This window comes from Haliotis rubra, unplaced genomic scaffold (assembly GCF_003918875.1).
Source record: "Haliotis rubra isolate DU_JTF1 unplaced genomic scaffold, ASM391887v1 Scf686, whole genome shotgun sequence".
Classification (NCBI taxonomy): domain Eukaryota; kingdom Metazoa; phylum Mollusca; class Gastropoda; order Lepetellida; family Haliotidae; genus Haliotis; species Haliotis rubra.
Window position 1 is genome coordinate 227,559 of NW_025767397.1, and position 16,259 is coordinate 243,817.

Here is a 16,259-nt window from a genome sequence, read left to right on the forward strand (position 1 = left end):
CTGATGGTGCCTAATTTGGCTGTTCAGAGCTACTTTCTTTTGCCAACTGTTAGCTTGTTGCGAGATCAAATGTAAGATTTGCCATGACTTTGATGCTTGTTGCTTTCACTACAAAAGTGAACCCCAATGACATGTGATCGGTAGGCTTTCTTCCAACAGAAAAGCTGATAAGTCATGGTGTCACATTGAGCTTTACATGCACTCATTCACTTTATCATCTTATTCCCAGGACCCATGTGAAATGTAACAGCAGATGTTGCCATTATAATTGACCAAGGACTGCAGAGTCCCAAAAGATCTTCGGATAGTGTAAACAGATTATGTTTTTATTGCTTTTCTAGGAAGTAACTTACCTATTTACAGTGTTATCAATTTAGAGCAAGGTTATTTGAAGATTATTGTATTAGAAAAATATAGGCATCACTGTCTTAGAGGCTGGAGGGGTAGCCTAGCGGTTAAGTATTCACTGGTCAGACAGAAGACCTGGGTCCGATTCCCTGCATCAATACAATGTTTGTAACCCATTTCTGTTGTCCTTATATCCAAAAGCTGTATAAAGCCATACTCACTTCGGAGTACTGCTACCCGTGAAGGTCCGGTTAGAATTGTACTTCAGTAGCCCATGCTTGTCATAAGAGGTGACTAACGAGATCAGGTGGTCAGGCTCGCTGACTGGGTTGACACGTCATTGTATCCCAATTGCGTAGATCGATGATCGTGCTGTTTCTCCCTGGATTGTCTGGTCCAGACTCTATGATTTACAGACCGACGCCATATAGCTGGAATATTGCTGAGTGCGGCGTAAAACTCAACTCACTCACTCACTCACTTTGGGTACTGCTTGGAAGTAGTTCTACCAGTTCCAGGAAATGCAAGTGTCCGGATATGCAAGGTTCAACTTAACTTAACATGTGAAACATGATGTTTGATTGGCTTGTATGAGTAATGTATGCTGCTATCAGATTAAATGTACATGCTGTATATAAGACAAATACTTTTAGAAGTGCTTATGAGCTTATTGGTTCAACGTTTATCACATACTTTCTTACAAATAGTCCATCCTCAACCCAGGGAGAGAAAAACCTGAAAACCTTTGGAAGGGTTCAATTTCTAGGAAAATAAAACTTACCAAAACCCATGCCCCCAGCCACACACAACACAGACATCATACACATACACTTTCTACCCCACCAGTAACACACACAGTTTAGAAACAACCCAACTTTCTTGTAATTGTGCCTCTTGTCGAAAGACGTGACTAACAGGATCTGGTGGCCAGGTTCACTGACTTGGTTTACTACATATTATCATATCCCAATTGCAGAGGTGGATGTTCATGCTGTTGATCACTGGATTGTCTGGTCCAGACCCGCTCATTTACAGACCGCCGCCATATAGCTGGAATATTGCTGAGTGTGGGATAAAACTAACTCACTTACTCACTTTTATTGTGCCTCGCCAGCTTGCCTGAGCGTTGATGTTCCCATGTTGGGGATGCTCATTACTTGTATAACTGATATTCCTGTACCTGCCACTGCATTGTACACAAATCTATCACTGTTCTGGTTATGCTTTCTTTGTTTCTCAGTTGAGTTTTCTGGGTTCTGTGTATGTTTGTCAGGGAAGCTTTGTGGAGTCAGGGTTCTGGACACGTCAGTATTCTTCAGCACCATGCTTGGGAGGACATCAATTTCTGTTGTTTTGTTTTCGTTTTGTTTGTAACTTTCCATCTGATATTTGCCTTAGTGTATTTAGGTGAAGGTATTTCATTTACATTCCAAGGGTGCAGTGTAAGGTTCTGTCTGTTCAGAGTTGTATTTAAAATTCCAAGATTTTATTGCCGTTGGTTCAATTATATTTGGGATTACACTTTCTCAGTAAAGTAGATTTGCACGATATCTGTTTTGGTTGGCAACATCAATATTGTAAAGTCACGCCTTGGACCCCCTGTCCCCATCCCCTTCTCAACCTCCCCCATCCCCCTTCTCAACCTCTCTTTCCCCACCCACCCCTCTCTCTCTCTCTCTTCAAATGGACTTCATTAGGCCAAACTCACTCACCCACTCACTCATACGTTTCAAAGTAAGCATTTAAAGTCCCATCACTCATTTGCAATTCCTTTGGAGTGGACTGGTGCTAGCACAGTGGTTAAGTTTTTTCCTTTCTCAGTACGGAGAAAGTTTAAACCCAAATGTAACATGTTGCTTCTCATTGAAGTCCAAGGTTGATTCCCATGATGGGTAGGGAGGAGTCCATTCTTGGTGTCCTAGGCTTTTACATGTAAATATGATAAATTACCATGAATTCTTGAAATTATTTTAGCAGTAATTCTTTATAATAAGAAGACATTTCCTTATATTATATGATGAATAACATTTCCAAGTATTTTGAAGATGTCTGTTGTGATTTTAAGAAAATTATGTTTGTCATTTTTATTTTAGCAAATGAAACAGCCCAGCCAGTCACTGTCAAACTATCAGGTAAGTTAAATAAGCAGGTGGTCAAGGCTGCATTTGTAATACCTTAGTGGGTTATGTATGGGATTATTCTGATTTAGTGAAATAATCAAAGATTAATCAGAAGACACAAAAGACAATTGCAATTTTCTCTAATTGAACACAAGCTGCACACCACATAAGCTTATTCTGTCTTTCTACAGGCCAGTCTGATCACTTGCTAAAGTTTCTTCGATTCCGCATATGGGTACAATGTGTGAAGCCCATTTCTGGTGTCCTCCACCAGGATATTGCTAGAATATTGCTTAAAGCGACGTAAAACCCAACTCATTCACTCACTAAAGTTTAACCCTGTTTCTGTATACAGGCGAGTCTGATCACGGACAATGCCCAGATCGTGACTCAAGTGACGGCCAAGATCCAGGCCCAGTATGCCGGCCTCCAGAAGCAACACCAGGACTTTGTGAACCATCTCAATAGCCAGCTGACTCAGCTGCAGTCACAGCAGCAGTCTCTGCAGCTGCAGCAGCAGCAGCAACAGCAAGCAGGTACATTGACTTTGGGTAGCAGCGTTCAGTGTCCATTACAAGCTGGAGGGATTTTTCATCACTGATTACATTCTGCTATGATTGACATACTTTGCACTTGTCCACAAAGATTTCCCCGCAATCTCAATACTAATGATGTGAATATAGCAATGACGTAGATGGTATATGCTTATGTTTAGGGTTATGTTTACCACAGAGGAAGATATTCCCCATTGTATTGGTTCTTTGCTATAGTTAGTCATATATCACTAGGGGCGGTGGGGTAGCCTAGTGGTTAAAGCGTTCACTCGTCACGCCGAAGACCCGAGTTCAATTCCCCACATGAGTACAATGAGTGAAGCCCATTTTCTAGTGTCCCTCGCCATGATATTGCTGGGGTATTGCTAAAAGCTGCGTAAAACCATACTCGCTCGCTGCTCACTCACTGACTCACTCATATATCACTAGTCCAGTAAAATTCTGTTTGGCCCGTTGGTCCCTGCCTGGCACTCGGCATTAATGGGTACAACAAGGACTGGTCGGCTCGGAGTCAGTATAATGTGTCTGAGTGGGGTATTCATGCTTCACTGCGGCATGGTATCTCAGTGGGCTAGCACTATAAAACCAGCTTCAGTCAGGGCTAATACAAGCAGCAGCACATACACATACACACGCATGCACGTCGTCATATGAGCGAAATATTCTCAAGCACGACGTAAAACCCAATTTCACCTCACCTCATCTGTTTGGCCCAGTAAGCTCATTATAATCCTTAGTACTATACTAAAATGATAAATCATTGAAAATTAAAAGAGCCATGTTATGGCTAGAGGACAAATGTTTTGGCACAGTTAGACCATGGCTATGAAAGATGTTGTTTACATTTGTGATAGACATATTACATGCTGCTCGTTTGGCTTTCAGTAACCACAGCGCCACCACCAATCATAATGGTGCAGGGTAACGTCTCTGGCGGAGTTGTCAACACAGGTGGCCCAGTACTCACACAGTCAGTGCCCCATAGTGGAGACCCAGTGTTGGCCACCAGCATGCAGTCAGGTGTCAACATGCCGCCCACGTCAGGCCCCCAGAACCCGCCCCGCACACCTGAGGAAGACAAACCCCCACCCATGAGACCGGGGACGATGGGGATAGGGATGGGGATGGATGGAGGACCTCCCCCTCAACAGTCACCAGGACCCCCAAATATGTCTCAGGTATGCTGATGTAGGGGACTGATGTACCTGGAGATTCCTGATGAGAATTGGTTTAAAGTAATCAGTGCTTGAAGTTAATAAAACAAAATGACTAATGTGATCATGATTGTTGACCTAGTTATATATTATGCCTCATAATATTAATTGCCTTTTAAATGAATATTGCACACTGCGCCATGAAACAGCAAACAAACATAAAATTGAATTACGACTATCACAACTATCATCCACTTCGATCAATGACGTCACGATGGTCTCGAAGCACTGTGAAGTGATTTCATTTCAGCGATACTACCAAGGAGATATCACTTGATCTCAGCCACACAATATCTCCTGTGTAGTTTTGGATGATAATTGATTTGTCTCTATTACAGCCGCCACCCTTGGGCCCTGGCCCAGCATTCCCAGGGGCCTTCTCACAGCCACCCCCGGGCATGCCCCCGTTCAGCACCCCACCCCCAGGCTTCAACCAGAGACCTCCTCCACAGCAGTTTGATTACTCTCATGGACTGGGTAAGTCTAAATCTTGGATGGGGCAAGTCTAAATCATGGATGGGGTAAGTTCTAAATCATGGATGGGTTGAGTCTAAATTATGGACAGGGTGAGTCTACATTATGGACAGGGTGAGTCTAAATCATGGATGGGTTGAGTCTAAATCATGGACAGGATGAGTCTAAATTATGGACAGGGTGAGTCTAAGTCATGGATGGGGTGAGTCTAAATCATGGATAGGATGAATCTAAATTATGGACAGGGTGAGTCTAAATCATGGATGGGTTGAGTCTAAATTATTGACAGGGTGAGTCTGAATCATGGATGGGTTGAGTCTAAATCATGGATGGGGTGAGTCTAAATCATGGATGGGTTGAGTCTAAATCATGGATAGGATGAATCTAAATTATGGACAGGGTGAGTCTAAATCATGGATGGGTTGTGTCTAAATTATTGACAGGGTGAGTCTAAATCATGGATGGGTTGAGTCTAAATCATGGATGGGTTGAGTCTAAATCATGGATGGGGGTAAGTTCTAAATCATGGATGGGTTGAGTCTAAATTATGAACAGGGGTGAGTCTAAATCATGGATGGGGTGAGTCTAAATCATGGATAGGATGAATCTAAATTATGGACAGGGTGAGTCTAAATCATGGATGGGTTGAGTCTAAATCATGGATGGGTTGAGTCTAAATCATGGATGGGTTGAGTCTAAATCATGGATAGGATGAATCTAAATTATGGACAGGGTGAGTCTAAATCATGGATGGGTTGAGTCTAAATTATTGACAGGGTGAGTCTGAATCATGGATGGGTTGAGTCTAAATCATGGATGGGGTGAGTCTAAATCATGGATGGGTTGAGTCTAAATTATTGACAGGGTGAGTCTAAATCATGGACAGGGTGAGTCTAAATTATGGATGGGTTGAGTCTAAATTATTGACAGGGTGAGTCTAAATCATGGATGGGTTGAGTCTAAATTATGGACAGGATGAGTCTAAATTATGGACAGGGTGAGTCTAAATCATGGATGGGTTGAGTCTAAATTATGGACAGGATGAGTCTAAATTATGGACAGGGTGAGTCTAAATCATGGATGGGGTGAGTCTAAATCATGGACAGGATGAGTCTAAATTATGGACAGAAATTATGGACAGGGTGAGTCTAAATCATGGATGGGTTGAGTCTAAATTATGGACAGGATGAGTCTACATTATGGACAGGGTGAGTCTAAATCATGGATGGGTTGAGTCTAAATCATGGACAGGATGAGTCTACATTATGGACAGGGTGAGTCTTAATCATGGATGGGTTGAGTCTAAATTATGAACAGGATGAGTCTCATTGGTTGACTGGGGCAGAAGATAACTGAGTCTAAATCATGGATGGGTTGTGTCTAAATTATTGACAGGGTGAGTCTAAATCATGGATGGGTTGAGTCTAAATCATGGATGGGTTGAGTCTAAATCATGGATGGGGTAAGTTCTAAATCATGGATGGGTTGAGTCTAAATTATGGACAGGGTGAGTCTAAATCATGGATGGGGTGAGTCTAAATCATGGATAGGATGAATCTAAATTATGGACAGGGTGAGTCTGAATCATGGATGGGTTGAGTCTAAATCATGGATGGGTTGAGTCTAAATCATGGATGGGTTGAGTCTAAATTATTGACAGGGTGAGTCTAAATTATGGACAGGATGAGTCTAAATTATGGACAGGGTGAGTCTAAATCATGGATGGGTTGAGTCTAAATTATGGACAGGATGAGTCTAAATTATGGACAGGGTGAGTCTAAATCATGGATGGGGTGAGTCTAAATCATGGACAGGATGAGTCTAAATTATGGACAGAAATTATGGACAGGGTGAGTCTAAATCATGGATGGGTTGAGTCTAAATTATGGACGGGTTGAGTCTAAATTATTGACAGGGTGAGTCTAAATCATGGATGGGTTGAGTCTAAATTATGGACAGGATGAGTCTAAATTATGGACAGGGTGAGTCTAAATCATGGATGGGTTGAGTCTAAATTATGGACAGGGTGAGTCTAAATCATGGATGGGTTGAGTCTAAATCATGGATGGGTTGAGTCTAAATTATGAACAGGATGAGTCTCATTGGTTGACTGGGGCAGAAGATAACTGCAAATGATGAGAAAAGCGTCAACAAGAAACCATTGGTTTCAAATATAGATGTTAATGGGGTCACTTCAGACACATGCTCAGTATAGCTGACTTTTACAAGGATGAGTGATGAAAAGCCAGAATATATTGTGTTCAGGTCTAAACTAGAAATATTAAATATTGATACATTTTTGTGCTGTGTTCATTTCAGGTCCCCGAGGGATGCCCCCAGCAGATTTCCGTGGCCCTCCCCCTGCCGCACCCTTGCCACTCCCCCTTCCAGACCTCAGCAAGCCTCCCCCTGGATTCCCAGCCTTACCTCCCTCCTCCCCCTCCCCCCATGCTCCCCCTGGACATGGACCTCACACCCTCCGTCCCCTACCACGAGCTGCCGGCTGGACTGATGGCACCCCTGGTCAAGGTGAGGTTCAGTGAACTGTGAAGATCTTGGTTAGAATTGGTCTTCAGTAACCCATGCTTGTCGTAAGAGGCAACTAACGGGATCGGGTGGTCAGGCTTGCTGACTTGGTCATCATATCCCACTTGCATAGATCAATGCTCATGCTGTTGATCAATGGATTGTCTGACTTGACTTCAGACTTGATTATTTACATGAGTACAGCATTAAAGAAGAAACCAACAAACAGATTGTTCAGTTCAGACAAATGTATTTGTATTTGAAGAGTACTATGGTTGTGAAATAAGAAAGAATAATGCTGAACAAAATGTTTACAAAAGGGTAGCTGAATCCTTTGTACGCCTCTGGTGACTTAGTCCTGCGTCCTACCTAGTTATGTAGGTATGCAGGATCCAGGAGATGACATAAGTTGTTCACTGTCTCAAGGGGGACATGGGCTGATGTACCCTTGATGTTTGTTTATGTTCCCTGAGCATGAAGGGCGGGGAACATAAAGAAACATCGAGGGTACATCAACCCATGGGCCCCAAGGAACCAGTGAACAACGTATTTATCTTACCAAAAACCTCAATGGTAATTTTGAACTGTTTGAAGCATGGGTATCAGATCATAGTATGGAGTACCAGACAAGAAAAACAAATTTAGAGTTATCTCCCTTCCATCGATTTGCATTCGCAAAACATCGGTAATTTCCGTACATCATTCGTGATTCAATGTTATTAGAGATAAAGAATTACAACTACGAAGTACCAAATGAGTTTGGCATTCCCAGCGGGGTACATAGAAAATGTTACTCGCTTGTAGGCGGGGTACATTGAAAATAATAGAAGAGAGCTCAGCCAATCAGAAAACGACATTTATGTGTGAGGCAAGATAAAGGGAGATGTATCAGCATTTTGGTTGCCTCTGATGAATCTGTGCTCTAAAGTCTGGTAGACATATATCTTTGTCTTGACATTCTCATTTTGTCATTCTGACGTATAGATTACAAACAAAATGGATGTTTTGAATTGACTTTATTCACGTTTGCAGTGACTGTCAATAGACCCAATGGTTTGTCTCTGTTAATGCTGTCAGCAGTATCATAGAGATTCATTTGCTCCTCTGAGACTTAATTTAGTCACTGATGTTCTCCCTGATTGTCTCCCAGCTGGAGGACACAGAGTACAAGCCTCTGGACCCCAACGACATTCGACTGCCGCCTCCGATGCCCCCCAGTGAACGCCTGCTAGCCACCGTGGAAGCGTTCTACAGCCACCCCAGCCACGAGAGGCCTCGTGATAGGTAGTCAGTACACAAAACCTTTTTACTTCTTTATATTCAGTTTACTGTTTATTTAGGTGATAATCCTACTGTGTTTTTAAGTAACACAGGTTCAGGTTGGGATAGGGGCGGTTGGGTAGCATAGTGGTTAAAGCGTTTGCTCGTCACTGCCGAAGACCCAGGTTCGATTCCCCACATGGGTACAATGTGTGAAGCTCATTCCTGGTCACCCCTACTGCGTGATATTGCTGGAATATTGCTAAAAGTGATAAAACAGTACTCACACACACTCACTCACTCACTCACTCAGGTTGGGATAGGGCTGATGGGCTAGTCTAGTGGTTAAAGCGTTACCGCTGAAGTCCTGCAAGACCCTGGTTCCATTGCCTACATGGGTACAACGTGTGAAGCCCATTTCTGGTGTCCCCTGCCTTGATATTGCTGGAATATTACTAAAAGCAGCGTTAAATTAAACTCACTCATTCACAATGGTCAGGATGTGGCCAAAACATTGATAATATTCCAATATTGAATGCATACCGTTCCGATTGTTTATCAACAGGCTATCATTGTTGGATGTGTAGGATGGTGTATTCATGCACATGATTTTTGTTTGAAAAGACATGAGTGCTGCATTTGATATACAAACACATGCTAATAATACAGTCGGAATTGTACAATTGACTTCACGTTAATCAGAGATTTCTTTTGGATGTGGAAAGGGTTTTGTGGCTTGTCTGCAGTAAATGGAAGATTAATACCTCCTTTTAACCTGTCAGAATTAGGCATTTTTCATTGTCAGAGGGTTGCAGTGATTCCAGGATGTGTAGGAACCTGGGTGCCGTTGTACAAAGCGATCTTAGCGCTAAGGTGACCGTAACTCCCATACCTTAACATAGACTTCAGGTAGTCTTAGCGTTAAGGTTGTTTTGTACAACGGCACCCAGGCGAGACAAACCTAGGAGGAAACAGCTAGTGCCAGATTTGACATTCATGAAGCCTTTCGGTCAGAATTAGTCTTCACTTAACTGCTCGTTGTAAGAGGCGACAACAGGATCGGGATGTCAGGCTCGCTGACTTGGTTGGCACAAGATTTTGTTTCCCATTTGTGTAGATTGATGTTCATGATGTTGATCACTGGATTATCTGGTCCAGACTTGATTTATTTACAGATCTTTTAGCTGGAGTGTGGCATTAAATAGAAAACAAAAACCTAGATTTGAATCAGTCACTATGTAACAGAGATGGACTGTATCTGAAAAAAATATCTGATTTTTGTGTTAATAATAATACTTTGGTCCATGCATCTAATTGGTATAGTCACCTAAGTAGAAGTCAGTCATTTGTCATTACAGTGAGGGCTGGGAGAAACTGGGGCTGTACGAGTTCTTCAAAGCCAAACAGAGAGCAAAGAAAATCAAAGAGCAAGAGATGGCAGAAAATCCAGGAAAGTATCAGCAAGATCGTGAAAGAAGTAGGTCAAGGTCATGGTCACCACCCACGACAAGAGCAAGGTCACCTTCACCTCCCAGGAGGAGGCGCAGATACAACAGTGGGGAGAGAAGACGAAGGTCAAGGTATTTTTCAAGATCAATGTAGTATTTTTCCAACTTTGTATGTTGAGCTACGGTTTTTCTTACTAAGTTAGAGACACAATAAGGACCATTTGGGGCACACTATTTTAGCAGACTCATCCCTACTCTCTGAAGGCTGCACCATTCAACTCACACAAAGTGAATGTTAAATCGTAAGTGGGACTTCGTGCACAACACAAATATACTGAGGGGAAAAATAAAGGATCACATGACAGCTTGGACAAAAATAAAGGAACACTTGTGCTTTCATGTGATCCCTTATTTTTTCTCTCAGTATATGATGAATTCATGTACAACAGACTCTTTAATTAGTCATCTTGGGTTCAAAATTGGTTATGCAAGCTCATGTAGATATGTAAAAGACAGGTATTCATATCCTCAATCAGCTTTTTCCTTACAGTTGGATAGTGATAAAATGTGTTCTCTCAATTTGAACAGGTCACGCTCAAGGTCCAGATCAAGATCTCGCTCGAGATCAGGCTCAAGATCAGGTTCAAGATCCAGGTCTAGATCAAGATCACCACTGCCGTACCTTCCAAGTAGTCGATCGCCGACTCCAGCGGATGTGATGCCTCCACCACCTCGGGGAAAGTCACGCAGCCCAACACCACCAACTATGTATGTATAATCCTCAGTTGCTATGCTTGTTCAGTATTCTATACATGTCTAGTGTCCCATGCCTGTCCAGTGTCCAATACTTGTCTGTCTGTTCTGGCCAAGTGATTTTACTGCCACTGTACTACACTGAAGACTCAATAGACTCCTCGTTCTCCATGTACTTCAGCTGTAGGAGATCCCCTATGCCATATCATTTACTCTGCTTGTTGTATCATTGTGTTATGTTACTGGTTACAATGTCACCCACTTGTTTTCCTAGCAAAGAGTATATGTACAAGCTGTTGTGATATAGCTGGAATATTGCTGAGTGCAGCGTAAACTCACTCACTCACTCTCACACTCACTCACACTCACTCACTCACTTTTGTCAGCTTGTAAGGATGTTATATTTTGTATTTGCAGGAGTTCCTCGTTTGGAAGTATGGCCGGCTTTGACCCCACACATTCCTCAGAGCCCCGATTGGGAGAAGACAACAAGGGTCACATGCTGCTGAAGAAGATGGGTATGTGGGATGTTATTATACTACTGTCCTGGTCACCCTGTGCACTCAAAAGTACTCACTCCTCCAACAGGGGATGACCAGAGGGTGGAAACATGAATACATTCATACACTCGCAGGGGTGGAAATAACTTTAAAATTGCTAGTGTACTCCCGGTACAGCAGTGGCACATGTAAAATCACTTGCCCTGATGATTTTTCTACTATACCGGACGTTTTCTTGTTGATTCTTTAAATAAATAACATAATTAACATTGGAAAGTCAACTGGACACCGGTACAGTGTGATATACAAATTTGCTTGCCCGACAGAAAAAAACGCTGGAGTCGTGCATCGGGCAATGGGTTATTTCCACCCCTGACTCGAAACATGGGGTCAAAACGTGTAGTGTCACCCTGGGCAAGTGACTAGTTCAAATGTGCCTCTGTTCACCCTACAGGGAATGGGAACCTGGTATGTAAGGTGGATGCTAAACCCTTCTAGCAAACCTTGGCGTGTATAATCCCCCAGAAGCTGAGAATCATTGGAAAGCAAACAGGTTCACAATTAGTACCTGGATAATTGCTGTACAAACATGTATAGTTAAAATATGTAGTAATAGACTTTATCTAAACAATGTACAACCCAACTCACTCACTGTACAGAGCTATAGTCCGTTTGGCTCAAAAGCGGACCGATGAATTGCAATCTAACTCGAAAACTAATAAACATATAATACGCAATGAAACGCTGATCATAATCGAAACATCAGATCAACTCTGTGATTTGTTTGCAGAATTTATGTCCTAAAATTAAAAAAGGTGTTTAAGAAACTATCATTAAAATATTGACACAGTTCACTATTTGTTACGAGGGAGGAGTGCAGAGAAAGGGACAGCCAGGTGTTAGAGAAGCACGTGCACAAGTGCCGACAAAGTTATTGATTCATTAACCTGTGCTGTGCCGTCTCCATCCTTTCTCGCACACCTGGCTGTCCCTTTCTCTGCACTCCTCCCTCGTAACAAATAATGAACTGTGTCAATATTTTTATGATAGTTTGTTAAACAACTTTTTTTATTTTTAGGACATAAATTCTGCAAAAACCTCACAGAGTTGGTCTGACGTTTTGATTATGATCAGTGTTTCATTGAGTATTTTATGTTTATTAGTTTTCGAGTTAGATTGCAATTTATCGGTCCGCTTTTGAGCCAAACGGTCTATATATAACAGTGCCACACAGTGATGTAATATACATCTCCTGATCAAGATCATGTCATTGTGTAGGTTGGGGTGGCAAAGGTCTGGGGGCCTCTGAACAGGGAATTGTGGACCCAATCGAGGCGGGAGATGTTCGAGACAGGCAGGACATGTTTAAGGGCATCGGTATTGACATGAAGGACCCCTTTGAGCAGTTCCGGAAAAACAAGAGTCAAGGCTTCATCCAGCGCATGAAGTCTCGGGACGAGATGAGAGAAGGTGAGACTGGAAGATGAACTTAATGTCCTAGAGGGGCGGTGGGGTAGCTTAGTGGTTAAAACGTTCGCCCATCAACGCCGAAGACCCAGGTTCGATTCCCCACATGGGTACAATGTGTGAAGCCCTTTTCTGGAGTCCCCTGCCATAATATTGCTGGAATATTGCTAAAAGCGGCGTAAAATTAAAACTCACAAATATCTTATATTTTCAATTTGTTTAGAGAAGTTTGGTTGCTGTACAACATTAAGCATTTGTTTCATTCACATTACTGAAATACTGTAGAAGACTTACTGAATGTGTTGATCAGGTGCTATAGAATAAGCTGTTTGTGTGAAACGGGAAAGGCTCAAGTCACCACTGATGTTAGCTTCATGGTGCAACAGACTCTTTCCAAATTCTCTCAGAAGAAATATTCCAAATATATTTCAAATTTTACAACTTATTTAGAGAAATGACATTTTACCTTAAAACAAGGGTTGTGGAAATGTAAACAAATCTTCATTTGTCCTGTTTTGTTGAGTTTTTCAATCATTAATTCCAAAACTGCAAACATATTTTTATATGTGTAGAATACTTTCATTCGGTGGACTGATTGCAAACATTGGTTTTGAGATTTAATTATCAGTGAATGCAGATAACAGAGCTAAAAAGATACCATATTATTAGTTTGTTTGATGGTAAAAGAATTTTCATGTTTGTTTATTAGTTATAAAACAGTGTTTGACGTCAGCAACTCAGAAAAACAAAGGGCAGACAAATCTCACACATGCACATTACTTTTTGTTGCAGGAGCAAAGAAGTCCAAGTCTGGAGACTGAAGGACATTGAGTCTGTCATCATTGAATCACTCATTTTGTATATTTTCATGTCAGATACACTGGAAGAATAAATTGTGAATAATATTTATGCAAATGTCCTGTTTATTTGACAGCTTTGAGTAGTGCTTTCCAGGGCAAGGTTTGCAGATCTAGAAAGTCTTTCTGTTTAGCTAGTTAATGGGGCAGTTGAGTGGTAGATTGCAGTGACAACATACACTCTACATATGTTACATTTGGAATTACACTTTCTCAGTATCCCAGATGTTACTCAATCTAATAGAAGTACTAAAATGTGTACTTTGCTGAGAAAGTGTAATCCAAAATTTAACATGTTACATTCAACCACTTTCTAAATGGCATAGTGTATTCAGAATATAGACACAAAGTCCTTCATTTGACTTTCCCACAGTCAGTTATCAGTCAGTTGAGTTGTAGAATATAGTGACAACATACAAAGTCCGACATTCGACTTGTCCCGTTATGTCAAATGGCCATAGGGAGCCTTACAACTAAGTCGATGCTTTGTTTGAACAAACGCCACTCTATTGATCGTAGGTACAATGGTTGAGTAGGAAAGAACAGCTACAGATATTATTCTGTTTGAAGTGTAATTGCACAATAATGAGCTGAATTCATTGTGAAGTTCTGACCTGACTGCTGATATGTGTATAAAAATCCCAACAAAGTCTGGCAATGAATCTTTATTTGAAAATAGTGAATACGCCACAACAGGCTTTTCTAGAGCATACTTCTATACACAAGCTTACAGCAGTTGTTGCTTGTATCTGATACTTTCACACAGGAACATGACATAATGGCACCAGGCTTCAGCTTGCAGCTCCATTTAAATGATACAATATTTTGAAGTAAAACGTACAGGTAAAACAACACATAGTCAAAATCTAATCGTGCATAATTTCAGCTCATTCAGATAGCATGGTGTACAAAGAAATAGGGTAATAATGATATGAGTGTATAGGATAACACATCATTGATCTCTTGATACTCTTATGGGTACATATTCTCTGTGTTCCTTATCGCCAAGACATTTGACCGATATGCAATAAAGTCACTATTTTAGACTAACGGATCAACTAACAGTCTGCATCCTGTGCAAGGACATTCTCTCTGAACCAATGAGTTTCTGGGTTTCTGGATCTATAATATTCTTGTGTAATGTGTGCCCCAGAAATGATGTACATGTATCTGCTCATGCAGCTCAAAGTTTGGAAGTGGAATGTATTCCTAGGTGATAAGGAATATAGTGTATACATGCCTACGACGTACTGACCTTGAGGACAAATGTCTCACACCTCTTGGTGTCATGAACAGCTAGGTTATGCTGTACATGGTGTATATTTTCCTTATTACACAGTATGAAGACAATTCCTAAAACTCTTTAGGTATGTTCTACTAAGCTACTAAATCAAAATTCAGAAATTGGCTCAGTTGAACATTCATCAGTATTTCAATTATATATATTCATGTGGGGGCAGAAACTAGGGGTGAAACGGTATACCGTGGTATTAGTAGAACCGCGGTATTTTGCCTTCGGTTCAGTATACCGTAATGCCATCCAAAAACCCGGTATTTTCGGTTTTTGTACCGTCATTTTATTAACCTTTTCTAAAATGTCTAGAAATCGAATCATTTTGTTAAAATCTATGTGTTTCTTTTCTTTTCTTTTGTGCATTATGATCATATCTCGTATACCGAACGGAAACGGACCGACCAAGGGTTGTACCGTAATACGTATGCATCAAGTAAGAGAGTGTACCGTTTCACCCCTAGCAGAAACTGAACTGATGGTGGTCTTGAAACATTGGTCCTATGTTGACAGACCACTGATCATGCAGAGGGTAACCATGGGTGAACTTGCACAACAGACATGGAGACAGGATTTCAGTGGGACAAGGGAGTTAATGAGTGAGTTTGGTTTTATACCGCTTTTAGCAATAATCCAGCAATATCATGGTGGTGGACACAAGAAATATGCTTCACACATATGTGGGGAATCGAACCCGAGTCTTCTGGGTGACGAGGCGGCGGGGTAGCCTGATGGTTAAAGCGCTCGCTCGTCAGGCCGAAGACCCGGGTTTCGATTCCCCACATGGGTACAATGTGTGAAGCTCATTTCTGGTGTCCCCCGCCGTGATATTGCTGGAATATTGCTAAAAGCGGTGTTAAACCAAACTCACTCACTCACTCACTCACTTCTGGGTGACAAATGAACACTTTAACCACTAGACTACCCCACCACCCCTGACATAACTCATAATATTGGGGACAAAATATTGTGTTGTGGGTGACCCAAAGCACACCACCGTACCAGTACACCACACAGCCCTTTCATGTTGGCAGTTCCATCCAGTCCATCATCTCAATGACGCACAGAACTCACAATAAACAAGAGCCAATGAAATGCTGTTTTTCCAGAAAACCACATTCTGGAGCATATGCTTGGAATGTATTTGTGCACGAAGGGAAAACTCGATGCCCTTGATTTGTTACACTGGTGCCCGATCCACAAAGTGTTCATAACATTACGACCTGTCATAACTATAGTTTACCATAGGCTTACGAATTTCGTAGCACTACGAATTCTTTGTGGATCGGAACCCAGTGTGATTTCACTGTAAACTGATTGCAGTAAACAAGATACATTTAATCCGCAATACAGAGGACATATCGATCTCACGATAAACAAGATGACTATTATGCAATCACATCTATCTTATGATAACCAAGATACATTCATCTCTCAATAAACAAGA

At 41.6% G+C, this 16,259-nt stretch overlaps 1 protein-coding gene across 1 annotated transcript in view; it reads left to right on the forward strand.

Moving 5' to 3' along the window:
• Positions 1 to 13,569, forward strand: part of LOC124258198 (calcium homeostasis endoplasmic reticulum protein-like) — a 54,566-nt gene extending 40,997 nt beyond the window's left edge. The window contains 12 exon segments of the mRNA XM_046692260.1: positions 2,442 to 2,480; positions 2,824 to 3,004; positions 3,908 to 4,200; positions 4,575 to 4,713; positions 7,030 to 7,190; positions 7,192 to 7,239; positions 8,387 to 8,523; positions 9,855 to 10,076; positions 10,533 to 10,712; positions 11,115 to 11,215; positions 12,476 to 12,667; positions 13,457 to 13,569. Coding sequence (XP_046548216.1) covers positions 2,442 to 2,480; positions 2,824 to 3,004; positions 3,908 to 4,200; positions 4,575 to 4,713; positions 7,030 to 7,190; positions 7,192 to 7,239; positions 8,387 to 8,523; positions 9,855 to 10,076; positions 10,533 to 10,712; positions 11,115 to 11,215; positions 12,476 to 12,667; positions 13,457 to 13,485 — 1,722 coding nt within the window. The 3' untranslated portion in view covers positions 13,486 to 13,569.
• Positions 13,570 to 16,259: the final 2,690 nt, after the last annotated feature.